General features: G+C 38.4%; 2 protein-coding genes across 2 annotated transcripts in view; one reads left to right on the top strand and one right to left on the bottom strand.

Annotated features, from left to right (window-relative positions):
* Positions 1 to 62: 62 nt before the first annotated feature.
* LOC119550445 (protein king tubby) overlaps positions 63 to 14,444 on the top strand; it is a 28,740-nt gene continuing 14,358 nt past the window's right edge. The window contains exon 1 of the mRNA XM_037859119.1: positions 63 to 762. Within this exon, the coding sequence (XP_037715047.1) occupies positions 721 to 762 (42 nt within the window). The 5' untranslated portion in view covers positions 63 to 720. The remainder of the gene's footprint in view (positions 763 to 14,444) is intronic.
* On the bottom strand, positions 905 to 2,247 carry LOC119550446 (fibrinogen-like protein A). The gene is made up of 4 exons (XM_037859121.1): positions 2,106 to 2,247; positions 1,997 to 2,049; positions 1,360 to 1,941; positions 905 to 1,108 (listed from the first exon to the last, which is right to left on the bottom strand). The coding sequence occupies exons 1-4, from the start codon at positions 2,199 to 2,201 to the stop codon at positions 967 to 969; spliced, it is 873 nt and encodes a 290-aa protein (XP_037715049.1). The 5' UTR covers positions 2,202 to 2,247; the 3' UTR covers positions 905 to 966.

Below are 14,444 nucleotides of genomic sequence, written 5' to 3'. Positions count from 1 at the left end.
TTCGCCCGAGGCCCTCGCTTGAGTCGTTGGCTTCTGGTAATCGCCAGTTGTTGTTTTGGCAGCGTGCGGCTCGGTCGACGGGATATTTCGCCTTCTCTCCGCTACCAAAAAAGAGGCGCCAAAACCACTCAGTTGGCAAATATCACACGGAACTCAGCGAGCACGAAAGTGTTTGCCGAAATAAAGATTATTGCATATAGTATTATAAGAATAAATATATATATAAATATTTTTGGGTGCCCTTTGAAAGCTAAAACAAACATTCAGTGAGTGCCCCCCCGATCGGTGAGCACTCCCGAGAAAAACAATCGATCGTGTTGGAAGAGAAGAAAGAGAGCGAGAACAGAAAGAGCCGGCTGTCGGCTTCAGTCTTCTGGCCCTCGTCCTCTCGAACACCCCTTGATTTTTTGTGTCGCGCGTGCTACAGTTGAAAAAACTACAATACTACAATACTACAAACTACAGTGGCACATACGCCATACACGCCAGGTGTCTTTGTGTCTCGATTCATCTGGTTTTTGGTTACCCCCTCGGTTTTTGTTTTGCTGCATTTATTCGCATTCCCCTTTGCGTCGAGTAGTCACTTTAAAATAAAACACATAAATCCAAAACAGCTGTTAACCCAAATGACCCTCATTCGGATCATCGGAATCGTGTAGTTGCGTGGAATCCAGCATAAAACCAAAATTACCTTCTGCAACTTACCGCCAAAGTTGCAAAATGTCCGCAATTAACAGTCGAAATCAGAAAATGGAACAACAGGTAAGTTTATTAAATAGAAAGGACCAGGAAAGCTAAAAATAATTGCTTTAAAGCGATTGGCGACAAACTTCTATTTTGGTTTTCCCATTTATAGTACTTATAGTACTTCCTCTAAAATAATTTTTAATTTGACAACATGGGGTCATGCAAAAATAATTTTTATTTAAAATCATAAAGAAGAAAAAGATGTCATTCTTTCACTGTTTAAAAACCTCCAAACTTGGGACGAATCATCAATTGAACAAAACTCAGAGGGGCAGAGGTGTTAAATGAATCCCAGCTGATGTAACGCGCTTTGTCCACGGGCAAATCGCGATAATAATCAAAATATTGAGCATTTAGATTACTAGAAATATATTATAAAAGTAAGCGGATGTACGCAATAAACTAAATTGCTCCCAAACAGTATGCCTGTCATAACGTAGTAAAGCTTTTTTTTACATGTAAGTATAAGTTTGCAAGTGGAAATATATATCACTGATAAAGAACATGGAATTTTAACTTTAGACAAGGCTGATAACCATAAATACAAACTCTTGAACTAGTAATGACAGTATTTTTGAGGAGAGCGATTGTATTTGATCAATATATACATACCTCTGTCCACAATCCTTATACCACCAAGCTCCGAGATGAAACTGTGCACAATGTTTGTTGTCGGTGTCATCATTCTTCCGATCGAATGTGGAGAACCGCTGGCCTTTGTTGTTTCTTAAAGAATCTCCAGCGGTTCCGGAGTAAGCTCCGAGGTATTTCAGGGCGAAGTATTCGGATTCACTGCCAATGAGAAACTCATCGTACTTGGCGAACACATTCTTCTTATATTCCCATTCCTCCAGGTGGATATAGAGTTCGAATGGCTGGTAGGCTGTTAGCCAATTGAGTTTCTCCAGGCCGATGAAGAAATCGCCGTTCGGGTCGCCGAATCCCGCCCTGTAATCACTCCAGTCGCGATAAAAGTTGACCAGTCCATTCCAGCGCCTCTGAATGACCAACCAGCCCAGTCCGGCCAGATTGGAATCGCAAACAACTGGGAAGGCATTGTGACCCGGCACCTGAACAATAAGACTGGTATGGTTGATGTTGTCTTTGGTCAGACAGGATGTGGGATAGATGACACCGCTGTCATTTGCGATGGTATCCTTTATGTGAATCAAGGACTGTCGGCGATCCTCCAAGCTGATAGATTTGATTAAGAGATTAGAACATGAGATTTGCATATTTTTGTACCTACCCAAGCAAAAGCTTATCGATAGCGGCTAGGGCATCCGATGTGGTATTGATTTCCTATTTAAATGGACGACTGTAGAACATGTTTATAAGCATGGGGGTGCCTAGCTCACCTCTTGAAGCTGTATGGAGGTTATGGGATCCGACATTCCTACGGATATACAGAAACCGAAAGCCACAAGGGCTAAATAGGCAGTTAAACAATGCATTTCCGACTTTAATGGAGAGGTTTAAGAAAACTTCTGAACCGATTGCTTGTCATTAACTGACTAAAATATAGATTTTGCAATCGCAACAGGGAGGTAAACTATAAGATAACAGGCTGTATTTATGTATTTACCCCTTAATAAAAAATGTTATTTATTGACTTCCGAATGATAACGAAAGCACAACCCGACAGAACTTTTGATTTCACCAGTCTCATTCGCAATTCAGTAAAAGTTGTTTAATGTCGAGTGCGCCAATAACATTTGGTCGCTGTGTTTTAATGGTATTTTTTAAATTATTGGACATTATAAAAATATATGTAAATCTATATATATAGAAATTCAACCCATGCTCCCGTGCACTTGTGTTTAACTGTGTTGAATTGACCTTAGTTTTTCAAGAAATTCTTTATATATTTGAGGTGGAAAATTGTAAAAATCTCCCAAAATAACAAGCCGTATTAATTTAATATCATAATTAAAACTAATAAATGCCACACAAATATTGCTTTAAAATCAAATAGAACTTTTGGGTCCCCTAGAGAACATTCCAAACATATTAATCCGAGGTCGGTTCACGAAAAATTGAAAAAGCGACTAATGTTAAAGTTGAACCCTTTAAAAAAGTCTTTTAAAACTTTTTCCATTTGACCATGAGTTAAGGGAAGTTAGCAATGTTTTTTTTGCTCTTTTGTTTTCTTTACCAGCCGAATTGTGAAACTCTGGTAGAAATAACAAAAACCCTTTCTTTCTTGGAACAATTGGGCAAAGCAGAGCAATCAGCATTGGCCCAAAAGGGGCCATCAGGCAACATTCCCCGGAATTGTTCACTTTTTGCCCTCGAATCTGACCGCACTAAATGTGCCGCCCTTTGAAAACACCCAAGTGGCCTAACGCCTTTTCCGAATGGCTTTGTTGTGCCCAATTCTTAGTGGCCAGGTGGCCGTCTGTCGTCCTGACAACGGGGTCCAAATAAATCGAAACGGAGCTTCGGTGGTGCAGTTCCTGCAGCCCGATAGGATTGTCATTGGCCCTAATTATGTGGGGTGGCACGAAACTTCCCAATCAACCAAAAATACCCCCTAACACCCACTGGAACTTAAATCGAATCACTTCGATGTGGTCGAGATTGGTTGCCAAGTATTGGCAGTTTTGAATCCTTCGAGTTGGTTCGATTCCGTGCCGTGATGGCTTATAAAGCATTGAAAAGCTATTCACAACTTGACGAGGGTCCTCAATGGAAGGGCATCATGAAAGCATAATGTTAAGTCATTTACCTTACGATTGCCTGCAAGAAATAAAACAATTTACTTCTTATTCAATACTAATTAAACCTTTATTCTTATTAAAATAACTCACAGATAACTAAGGAAATAAGACATTTCCTGATTGCCATTTTGTTCAGCTTATTTAAATAATTCCCTATGGACAGATTATGAAACTATGAAAACAAAGAAAATATGTGGGAAGTATTCTTTTCCCGAGGGAACCTCTTGTTCTTTGAGTCCAAACACCATAAATCTCTTTGAACAATCGTTTTGGGTCATTTTCTCAAGTTAAAGCAAACAAAAATTAACGTCTGCCATAAAAAAGAGGAAAGTGTAGCAGCAAAAGAGGGAGCGCTTGGGCCAATTTACACTTGGCATAAATCAACAGGAAGATATATGGCCGCCAACTCATAAAGTGGTCGCTAAATATACACAAAGGATTAATAAAGTCCTCGGCCAGGACTTCCGCTAACCCAGAATATTCTCGGCTCTCTGTTGTTGGGGTCCTGGGTAACTATGGGCAACTATGACACACAGACAGGATACTCGGGACACAGACAGACAGCCGACAACCGACTAGAAATAAGAACAATACCCAGTATTTGGTATTGTTTTCATGTCTGCCGTCGCCCCTGGAATTCAATTAACTGGGGACGCCTGGGGACACCAAGGGCACAAAATCGATGCCAGCCCGGTGACGGGTACTCGAGCTCCGCGAGGAACTAAGTCACTGGATAATGCCGAGTAATAAGTCACACAATTGTTGGCTCCTCCCACATGTGAGCATAACACCCGGTTCCCCAAATCGTTCAAGCTTTTCTTCACGCGAACCGTAAACAGAAACATTTCGGCCCAAAAACGGATATGACGCACCGCCTTCCACTTGCTTTAGGGTGAACCGCGTGCTTAAAATAATAATATATCATTATAATAATGGGTATATAAATGTTATAAGAATTTAATTTTTAAAGAGATGCTGGTATATGCCAATCAGGAATAGATAACTATATTGTTAGTAATTATAATTATTATTAATATTATTTAAGTGCTTAGGGAATTTAACAAGATCTTGTTTCTTAGGAAAAGACAAGTTGGGCTAAAAATAAAAAACGTCTTATTATAAAATATGACAGCTTATCTCAACACCGTGATAACAAAAATAAATGATAACCAACCTTTTAATAATTGTTTCAAAAACAGTTCTTATAATTTTAGAACCAGCCTTGGTCCACTCTAGGGTATTACCCTTGCTTCATTTAGCTCTACGGCTTTCGCCCTTTGTTTCAATCCCGTAATTTGCGTTCTGTTGCTTCAAGTCCGAGGTTCTTGACCTAACGAGAGGGAAATGCCGGCCAAAATGAAATCGAATTTTACCAAACTTCTCGACTGATGGCCACCAAAGTCAGGGCTTTAATATTTAATAAGTCTCGAAATGGGATGAGACAAGGTATTAAATGTCCATTTGGAGCTGTCATTAGGAAATGATTGATTGTTTCGTTAAGAGCTTTTTATTTCTCTGAAATAAAATACTTTTCAGGTTTTGAAAAAAAGTCATAGCATAACCACAACTATAGGAATAGCCATTTTGTATACAGCATTCACAACTATATGATTAAACATTTCGTGGTAATTTCCCAGTACCCAATTTTCCTGACTGAACTCTGGCAGAAGTGGGAAAAGGAAAACACGGCTTCACTTATCCTTTTCCCAAGGCCAACATTTTAGACAAAGTCAAAAAAGTCCTGTGATGTTTTAAAATTCATGTCGGGCTCTTTGCAAACATTTCACACCTAAGCCCCCTGAAATCCCGAAAGAAGTTCACATAAAATTCCTTTAAAAGAAAATGGCAGCGGGGTATGGAAATTCCATGATGAAAAGAAACCACGTATTGAAAGGAGCTTAGAACAAAGGGGAGCACTCGGGTTACCCAAAAAGCCATTCACATTCAATTAGAGCCAGCCAATTTTGACATATATACTAATAGCTGGAAATAAATAGCAGGATAGAAGCTTTTTCATCAGCTGTGTTGGCTTTTCAGCAGGTCTTATTTCAGTTTATGCTCCTGCCATTTTATTTGGCTCAAAACTGCAGTTGGCAGTTGCCAGCTTAGTGGACAAGCTGCAGACTCCAAAATTCATTACTCACTGGGAACTTTAAGCTTTTGGTTACCAAAAGAGGTATATCACTCAAGAGACAGGAAATATTATGCACAGAAGTTGTACAACCTCTTCTAGAACTACCATATTTTACGTCTTCTTATTTTCAAACTATTTCTGTAAAATACTAAAAAGTCTTGAATTGGATTTCAATCTCGGATTTTGAATGTAACTTGTAATAATAAAAAATGTTGTTAAATTTTTAAAAATATTTATTTTTGTAATATATTAAAAATTCATGTCTTAAGAGAAGAAAGAAGGAAGTTAAATGAAATTATAGAAATTATATGAATTAAATTAGCATTTCTATTTTTTTCTGCGAACATAATAAGAAATTTAACTTCTAAAAAGAAGACATATATATCAATATTTAGTAATATTTATATATATTTATGTATTTTTTGTATTATTTATTTAAGAAATCTATTTTGTGTCGAATGTGAAACTCTGATTTTTTCTATTAAAGTGCCACCACTTGAAATGTAAATTTTAATAATAAGAAATATTTTTTGCATTTTTAATAATTTTTATTTTGTTAAAATAATAAAAGTTTTTGCCTTTAGAAATCTATATTGAATTGAATGAGAATTTCACCTCCTGAAATGTAAATTGTAATAATACAAAATATTGTTCAATTTCCAATAACATTTGCTTTTGTAAAATATAAAAAAATTCGCGCCTTAATAAATGTATTATGAATTGAATGTGAATCTCGGTTTTTTTCTGTTAAAGTGTCACCATTTGAAATGTAATTTGTGACAATGGAAAATATTGTGACGTTTTTGTGATCCTTTTAAATTCGGCGACATGCCTGCCGGAGCTCATTTCAATTGCAGATTCCATTAACTGCAATTTGCCGGCGAGTCGCACCGAGGGCCACTGTAACCGTGGGCGGGAAACTTGATTCAATTTATCAGGTGCAAAGTTTCGGCAGCACCACCAGCCACTCTGGGGAAAGTTTTGCATATGCAGGATTCGAGGAGCAGGAGCAGGAGCACTCTGCATGTTGCAAATTAATTACATCCCAGGGAGCTGAGAACTTTCAGCATGGTTTTTGCCCACCAGACTGCCGCGGATTTTCGCGATTTCGCAGGCTAAACAATTTGCTTTCATCGCAAATATGAATAAATCCGTTTTAATTGCCAAACTTGTGCAGCAGCTTTTTTTGGAGTGGCTTATTTTTGTCATATTAATTTTAATATTTCACAGGAATCTAGCCACAAGCACTTAATTGACAATGGCGGAAATATTGAGCAAATATAAAGGCGAAATATTTTATGGCGTAAATAATTGGCAGGCAACACACAAATGAAAGCCGTTTCCCCTGGATTTGGACTTGTGAAATAGGGAAGACAATAAAGTTTTTTCTGGAAACACAGTTTTCCAGCATATAACCTAAAGTAGCAATACAATATTTTAATAGGGATAATTTCAAAAATATATTTCATTGCTTTTTTTAAGACAAATTGCTTTATAAAATTATTTATAAAAATAGCTTAAGTTGCAATTCTTTGGGAAAATTTGATAGCCAAGCTTAGGAACTTTTTTTAGTGTACTGAAAAAGAACAAATTTACATTGAAATGTCATGTAAGTCGTTTCCTCTGAATTTATACTTATAGAATGGGAAAAATCTACAATAGAGATTTTCCTGGAACACAGTTTTTCACAGTGTAAGCCGCCATAATAAAACTTTATTTTATAGAACATTTAACCAAAAAATAAAAATTTTACAAAATATCCCATTGCTTTTTTAAGACCCATTGCACAGAGGTTAAATCACTTTTAATGTAATTCTATATAAAAATTGGGTAGCCAAGCAGGGGAACTTAATTTTTCTGTGTTCTGAAAAATGACCAATTAAATTGAAATATCTTTAATCGCCTTTTGCACAGTGGTTGTGTTCGTGGTGCGCTTTCACACATGTGGTTTGATGTGGTTTGCTGTGGTTTGCCGTGGTTGCTGCAGCGGAAACTGCAGCTGACAGTTTGCCGAGCTCACGTCACTGATTAAGTGGTCGGGCGGTCTGTGGTTCATCCTTTTCCAAACAGAATCCCTGACCAAGCCAAACACTTTTTTCCCCCACTCCTACCATTGCAATCAAGATGGCTTTTAGTCCTTCTACACGGCTTTATTAGCATTTCAACAAGAATATTCCGGGCTTTATTAGCATTTCAACGAGAGTTTCGACATAAATTAAAGGATTATTTGTGAAATTTCTGCTACTAAATTGTTTGTTATGGCTGATTTAATATTTATGCAAATTCTGTTTGCCCACAACACTGGGCCGATTATTTGCACTCGTCTTTTTCAATTGGAAACTAATTAGAGCAGCTATCTGGTCAACTAATTGGTATGCATAAAGGTATGAAAATAATATGGCTTTGCACGACCAATTTTAAGCGAATTTCCCATGGCCATGCATTTCAATTGGTGGTGATTGGTGAAATCCAATAATGGCTTTTTTGCGAAATTAAAATGGTAGTGGATAGTCGAAGGGCAGCTGAAGGAAACGTTAATACAAATGGCTTAAAAAAGAGGAAGTCGCTGAATTACTTTGCTTTATTACAAAATCATATCTTGGCCATTCCTGGCCAACTTGCCATGTCCTTTCTCGAGTGTCCTTCACTACGTTTTTCTTCTGAGATTCAGGTGGGTGATGGGGATAATGGGGAGGTAAGTTGGCCCCCCATTTGCCATTCACTCAACTGAGATTTTCCTCGCCGCCTTTCTTCTTGTCGCACAAAATGAAAATGTCCGAATGGACTTTAATAGTCAGATTATTCCTTGTTGCCATCTGGCACAAGTCGTCAGATTTATGACACTTGCTTTTTGTGTCATTTTTCTTATATTTGGCCGGAGATTAGAACTTTTTCAAGTGACTTCAGATCGTGAATGGCTGCATAAGAAACTGCTGCAAGCCCAATTGAGCCCGGCTGGGAAAGACCACTTCAATTTGCATTTAAATCAGGCATTTAAGGACCAGAAAAGGCAAATCCAATTACTCTGCCGCCTGTGCCGTTTGCTTACGTTGTGATGACTTCTGTAATATTTATGGCAATTTCGAGTTTCAACATTTGCTGCCTGCGATGGCCCTCTGGGCAAATATTGTTTGTAGCTGTCACAAGCAAATATCTGTATTTATTTAATTTGATTTGCGTTTATTTTGGAAATTAATTGCCAGGCTTATGGGGGGCGGAACTCGTTGAGCAGCCCTCGCGGTGGAAAGTGTCCTTAGCCTTAGCAAGTGGACATCGTACCGGAGTTGTAAGCTAATTAAATGTTCATTATACGCCCCGTTGCCCCGCGGTAACGTCAAGAACCGACAGACCAACAGACACAGCTCCATGGCTGTCCCTCATTTAAAATAGAAATTTAATTAAAAGCAGCGGGGGAAATCATATAAAAATTCTGTTTTCATTTGGGTAATTAAATTGCACTTTGAGTGTCTGTTTACCTCTAAAGTTTCCGGTTTAGGCAGCAAAATGAATTATACTGAAACCGTTTAATAAAAATGTTTATTGATTTAAAAATAAACAGAGAAGATTGCTTTTTATTTGGCAAAACAATTTCAACAATTTGTTTTCCCATTTATCTATATATTTCCCGTTTAAATTGTTAACAGTGAAACCGATTAAGCGATAATAAAAAAATAATCAAATGAAATAACATGGCTTATTCATTTATAAAAAGTTGAAGCTGAAAAGTCTTTAACAGCTTTGGTTTTAATAAAGCTAAATATAATAAGAATCAAATTTATGGTTTTAAAGCTTGATACTTAATTTAATTTTCTTCCAACTGAATGGTATAAGATGTAAATGCTAAATTATACTATATTTTTAAAGCTGTAAATTTAATGTTCTGTGAACGTTACTACTGTAATTCCCAATAATGGTTTCGTTTTCAAATCGAGACATTTTGCGCTAGAAACGTGGGTGGGTTTATAAAAACGAGGCAACCATGAAACATTTATTGCCGTCGACTTTTCGGCGCTAGTGGCAGGCATTTGAAATAAAACGCCGGTCGCCTGGCATTTTCCCTCCGGGCGTTTTTCAGCCTTGTAAAACGGCAGTAAACCAAACATAAAAGAGGAAAATCATCGAACAACTGCGGAACAGGGCTTTTCCGTTCGTTTTGAATCTCTTGGGTGGCTGTCCTTTTTTCCCCCACTAGCTTTTCAGTGGTCGCTTATCCGCTGCATTTGGCTTAAAGCTCCTCTTAATTACACTTTCAGTGCCATTTTTAGCGGCTCTCCGGAGATTTGTGCGTTACAATTCCGGGCGACGAGCTGTCGACATCCGTAAATGGGCTTCCCTTGAGTCTTCAGGCGAAAAAATATACCCTTCATATACTTTTTATAATTTGAAACAAAAAGAAATCAGCATAAATGTATTTATGGAGTGTTGGCTTTCCGGTCAGTAACTTTTGATTGCCCCTTGAAGTGTGCAACAATTAACTCGCTTAAAGTGCTTCATCTTGGCCCCGCCCACTGCGCCCACTTTTCCCCGCTGGCAGGATCCTGTGGCTCTGACTCTTCAACTCATTTTCCTCATTTCCCCCGCCCCCGCCCCGCCGCTTGTTTTGTGGCCTGTGGCCTATGGCCTATGACCCCCCGCCTCTCATTTGCGGCCAGCCTCTGATTGTGATTGTTTGTTTGGTCGTGGTCCCACTGTACCGCCTCCCCCGGGGCCACGCCCCCCGCTGCCAGCTAATTGAGGTTAACCTTAAAGCGGCTCAAAACGAGAACTTTGTGTCGCCTTGGCCAACCTCATCGAATTTACCCCGAAATTACCGCCTCTATTCCCTGGCCTAATTAGTGGTAGACTTGTTTTACTGTTTCCATTGAGATTTGATGCCTGATAAAGCTGGCTCTGTCAACTTGTTAGACCTGGTAAATGGATTGGGTTATCTAAATTGAGCAAACATCAATTAAAATTGTTTAATCTGGTTGTTTAGATAGTTGTCTTTGGCATAAGACATTTAATCATTGCTTAGTAGCAGAGAAATGTGTATTTAAAAAAGCTGATATAAACATAAATTATCTAAATAAAAATCACAACTTAAAGATAGTTAGGTTTCCTAATTTCTGATTTATTTTGAAGACAATATAATCATTTACTCAAAACGAAATCATGTTAATAAAACCCACATCTTAAAGATTTTTTGACTTTCTATTTTCAGATTTTTCTTCCTAAGAAAATTATGACTCATTTTCTACTTAAAGAAAACTAAATTCTTAATAAACATAAAACACAAACAAAAACATCATAATAAAAATCCCAGTTTAAAGTTTGCTAGATTCCCCATTTTCTGATTTATTTTGGAGATAATAAAATCATGGGTTGTAAATCCCAGACATTCATTTGCATAAGTCAAGTCAAGTCAAGGAGGGCACCGATTTCTATAGTCTTCGATGAAAAATCAATTCCTAAAAAGTTTGTGAATAAACCGATGACGAAGGACCTCTGCATACCACTAAATGAGTTTGTGTGGAAAGGTCTTTCCGGAATTGAGGAGAAATGGTCAAGGCAAGTCCTCAACTTTCACCTTAATTACACGAACCACATGGGAAAGCCAAACTTAAACAAAGGCACTATCATTGAAATTGGAACGCGGTCTGTCAAGTTGGAAAAATCGAAGGTTCCACATACGTGATTGATGGGTGTGCAGGGAGTTCGGTGTTGGTTCAAAGAAATGGGAACTCGTCCTGCTGGCCCCTTTCATTTGGCAGGGACAAGGCAACGTTCCCGTCACTCACTCATTCAGTCATTCACTCATCCACCCATTCATTCATCCATCCGCTCGCTGGGCCATTCAGGCATGTCAGCGTTCAGGTTGGATTAGCTCGATTATCGTTAGGCTCCCCTCAGAGCACCATTTCTCCGCCCACCACCCATTTCCCGTACTACCATTAGTTTGCACCTGTAGTTTGCTTAGTTCTTTGACAAGCTTTGGTGCTCTGATTGCATAGGCGTGTCTTTTGACTTTCAGTTGGGAAGGCAACCAATTTAATAATCAAACATTTAGATCTTTATTCAAAAAAATTTATTTCATTCAATATATTATTATAAATTAATCTAATGATTTCCCTTTTATTTTTTAAAGACAGTAACATACAATATTACAACCTCAATGCTATTTAACTTAAGACTATCGATAACACAATCGATTTTTTCCATGGTTTTATAATTTTCGGAAGCATCGATAGTATCAGTGGTTATCGATCGTAAAGCTGAGTTTAGGTGTTATAAACTTGCTTTATTCTTAGTTAAATTGATTACGGATTCCTTTTTCCAATTCTTCCTTTTTCAATTCTTAGGCTACAACTCCTGCCACTTTGCACTGAATTGATTTCCGTGTAATCCTCGTAAGCCCCCCTTTTAACAGCGCCACTGACTGGGTGTGTTTTTTATCGATTGAGCGGGGCACTTGTTCCCTTGCCCCCTCTTTTCTGTTTGTTTTGACACTGAACCACAAACGCAATAACAACCACTGGCAAAAAGAACGCCCCTTGTCATGTCGCAACGTTCCACACGTCGTATGCGCGATTGCATTTCAATCAATCCCATTGCATTCCATTTTTTCCCCCAGCAAAGAGGTCTAATCTCTTTTTTATGCAGTTGCCTCTGACAACGACTTTTGTATTCCCGTCTATAGCAGCAGTAAACAAAAACAGGCCGAGATTGCCCATTAACGATGTCGAATCAAAATTAATGATTTACCTGTGACATATGACAATCCTATTGTCCGATTGACCCAGCCATTAATTCAGCTTTGATAAGACGGAATTAATGGGTAAAGTAATTTGTTGCTGGAGAATTAATTGGTTGGTACAGTTTACGTTTCTCTTTTAATATGGAAACCCAATCGAATTCCCTAATGACATTTGCATATTATAATCGAATTGCGTTGTTCCTTGGAAAAGGGAAATTCAGCTCACTCATCCATCAAGGACCCAAAGGACGATGGGGAACTATTCAAAAATGAGATATTGAGTGAGCACACAAACGACGGATTGTGGCACATTGTTATCGCCCCCTCGTCACTCTTTATAGGGTGGAAAAATGAAATGCTGAAATGGAATTGCACATCGAATTCCGTTTTGAATGCGAGCGGAAAGCATTCGACTTCTGAAAATGACACGACAGCAATGAGCCAAAGTCGAGGAAAAGTCCTGCAAGTTGGCATTGCAGCTGCCACGGCAGCAACATGCGATAGTGTTGCATGTTGCAGCAGCAACTTTCGAGGAGTTTCTTTTTATTGATAAAACTTTGCCCCAGTGACGCCAAGGCAACGATATCCTTGTGTTTGTTATCCTGCGTCCGTGTTTGCATACTATGTATACAAAAAAAGGATGCGTGTCAGCAGGTAGTTCTGAGAAACCGCTCATCCTTGAGCCCATCAATCAAATTGTATATTTAAACTCGTTGTTTATTTACGACCTTTACTGCATGATTTATGAGCAAGTCTAATGGTTTGCTTCTATCTAAATGCAGGATGTGTCAGTTGTTTAAATTATTCAATTCAAATTGCAACCTAATAAGTTGTAAACCAACTAATTAACAAGGAGACGGCTGTCTGCATTCCCACGCACGTCTGCAATTAAAATAATTACTGTCTGCTTAAAACTGTCGTCACTTGATGAATGCCCGTGCAACAGTTTCAAGGATTCGTAATCAGGACTATGACTTGCAGATGAAAGGGAAACTTTTCGTACTCAAGGCAGCGGGCCCTGCTAAGTAGGCTACAATTTCGCGCTTAAGTTTCGCCCGCACGAGGGGAAAAGCGGAAACGCTGTTTCCATAATCTCTGGCTTGGGTTTCTGAGTAAGAATTAAGGGAATCTTAAAACGTAAATACAGGCCAGCTGGGATTCGGTTCGGCTGTCACCATAATTAAATAACAATTTGGCTAAGCCGGTTAAATCGTTGTCCGCAATGCTTTGTCATAATTGCAAGTGAATTAGCAAATCCCTCCCTTGGGGCATGTGCCTAAACGATTGTATCATCCAGCCCATGCTCACTCCCGCCCCATGAATATTCAATCGAATGGTTTTGCTGGCCGACGACAGGCCATATTCATTGGCATTAAATGTGTTCAATGGGTATGGCAAATGTAGCGGAGGATGGAGATTGGAGGATGAATATTCGAGGATGGAGGTTGGAGATGGAACTTCCCGATTCCCTTGTGGCCCGTTGATGGCCCCATCCGTCCGGTTCCGCCGGACGTCTAAAGTTTCCCTCGCATTCGCATTCGGATTGCCATTTCCCAGTTACCGCAGTCAAAGGCACACAGAAGCATTTATATTGAAAGTTCCCAATTGGCTGCGAAATGCCATAGCAGATTTTCCACAATCCCTCACATCCTGCCTTCCGCCAATGCTGTCCAAAAAAACGTTCAATTTCTTCTGCGAAATTAAAGAAAAAGAAGGAGTATTTGTATATACGTTTGAACTAAAGCCGATTAAGTTAAGAACCTTGGTCAACAGTTTTTTGGGTTGCATTGCGACAATATGTTAGGGTTTTATTCGACATGGGTTTTTTTAGCCAAGGAAAAGCTGAAAAGTTTTAGCTGGGGACAAATAAAATAGGTATTTTATTACAAACACTTTAAAAAAGTTTTACGATTACGATTAAAAAAAGGTTAAAAAATTTTAAAATAAGAAAGGTAAACAAGTATTCACCTCCAAAATGTTTATAGATTATAAAAATATATTTTTTTAACAAACACCATTAAAAAGTTTAAACATGGTTGAAGGAGAAAATAGGATCCTAATGAATTTTCTTTGTTTATTTCTTTCTTTAAATAAAAGAAAACAAGCCTTC

This window comes from Drosophila subpulchrella, chromosome 2R, assembly GCF_014743375.2.
Source record: "Drosophila subpulchrella strain 33 F10 #4 breed RU33 chromosome 2R, RU_Dsub_v1.1 Primary Assembly, whole genome shotgun sequence".
NCBI lineage: Eukaryota > Metazoa > Arthropoda > Insecta > Diptera > Drosophilidae > Drosophila > Drosophila subpulchrella.
Note: the sequence above shows the minus strand (reverse complement) of the source record. Positions and strands in the feature narration are given on the sequence as shown.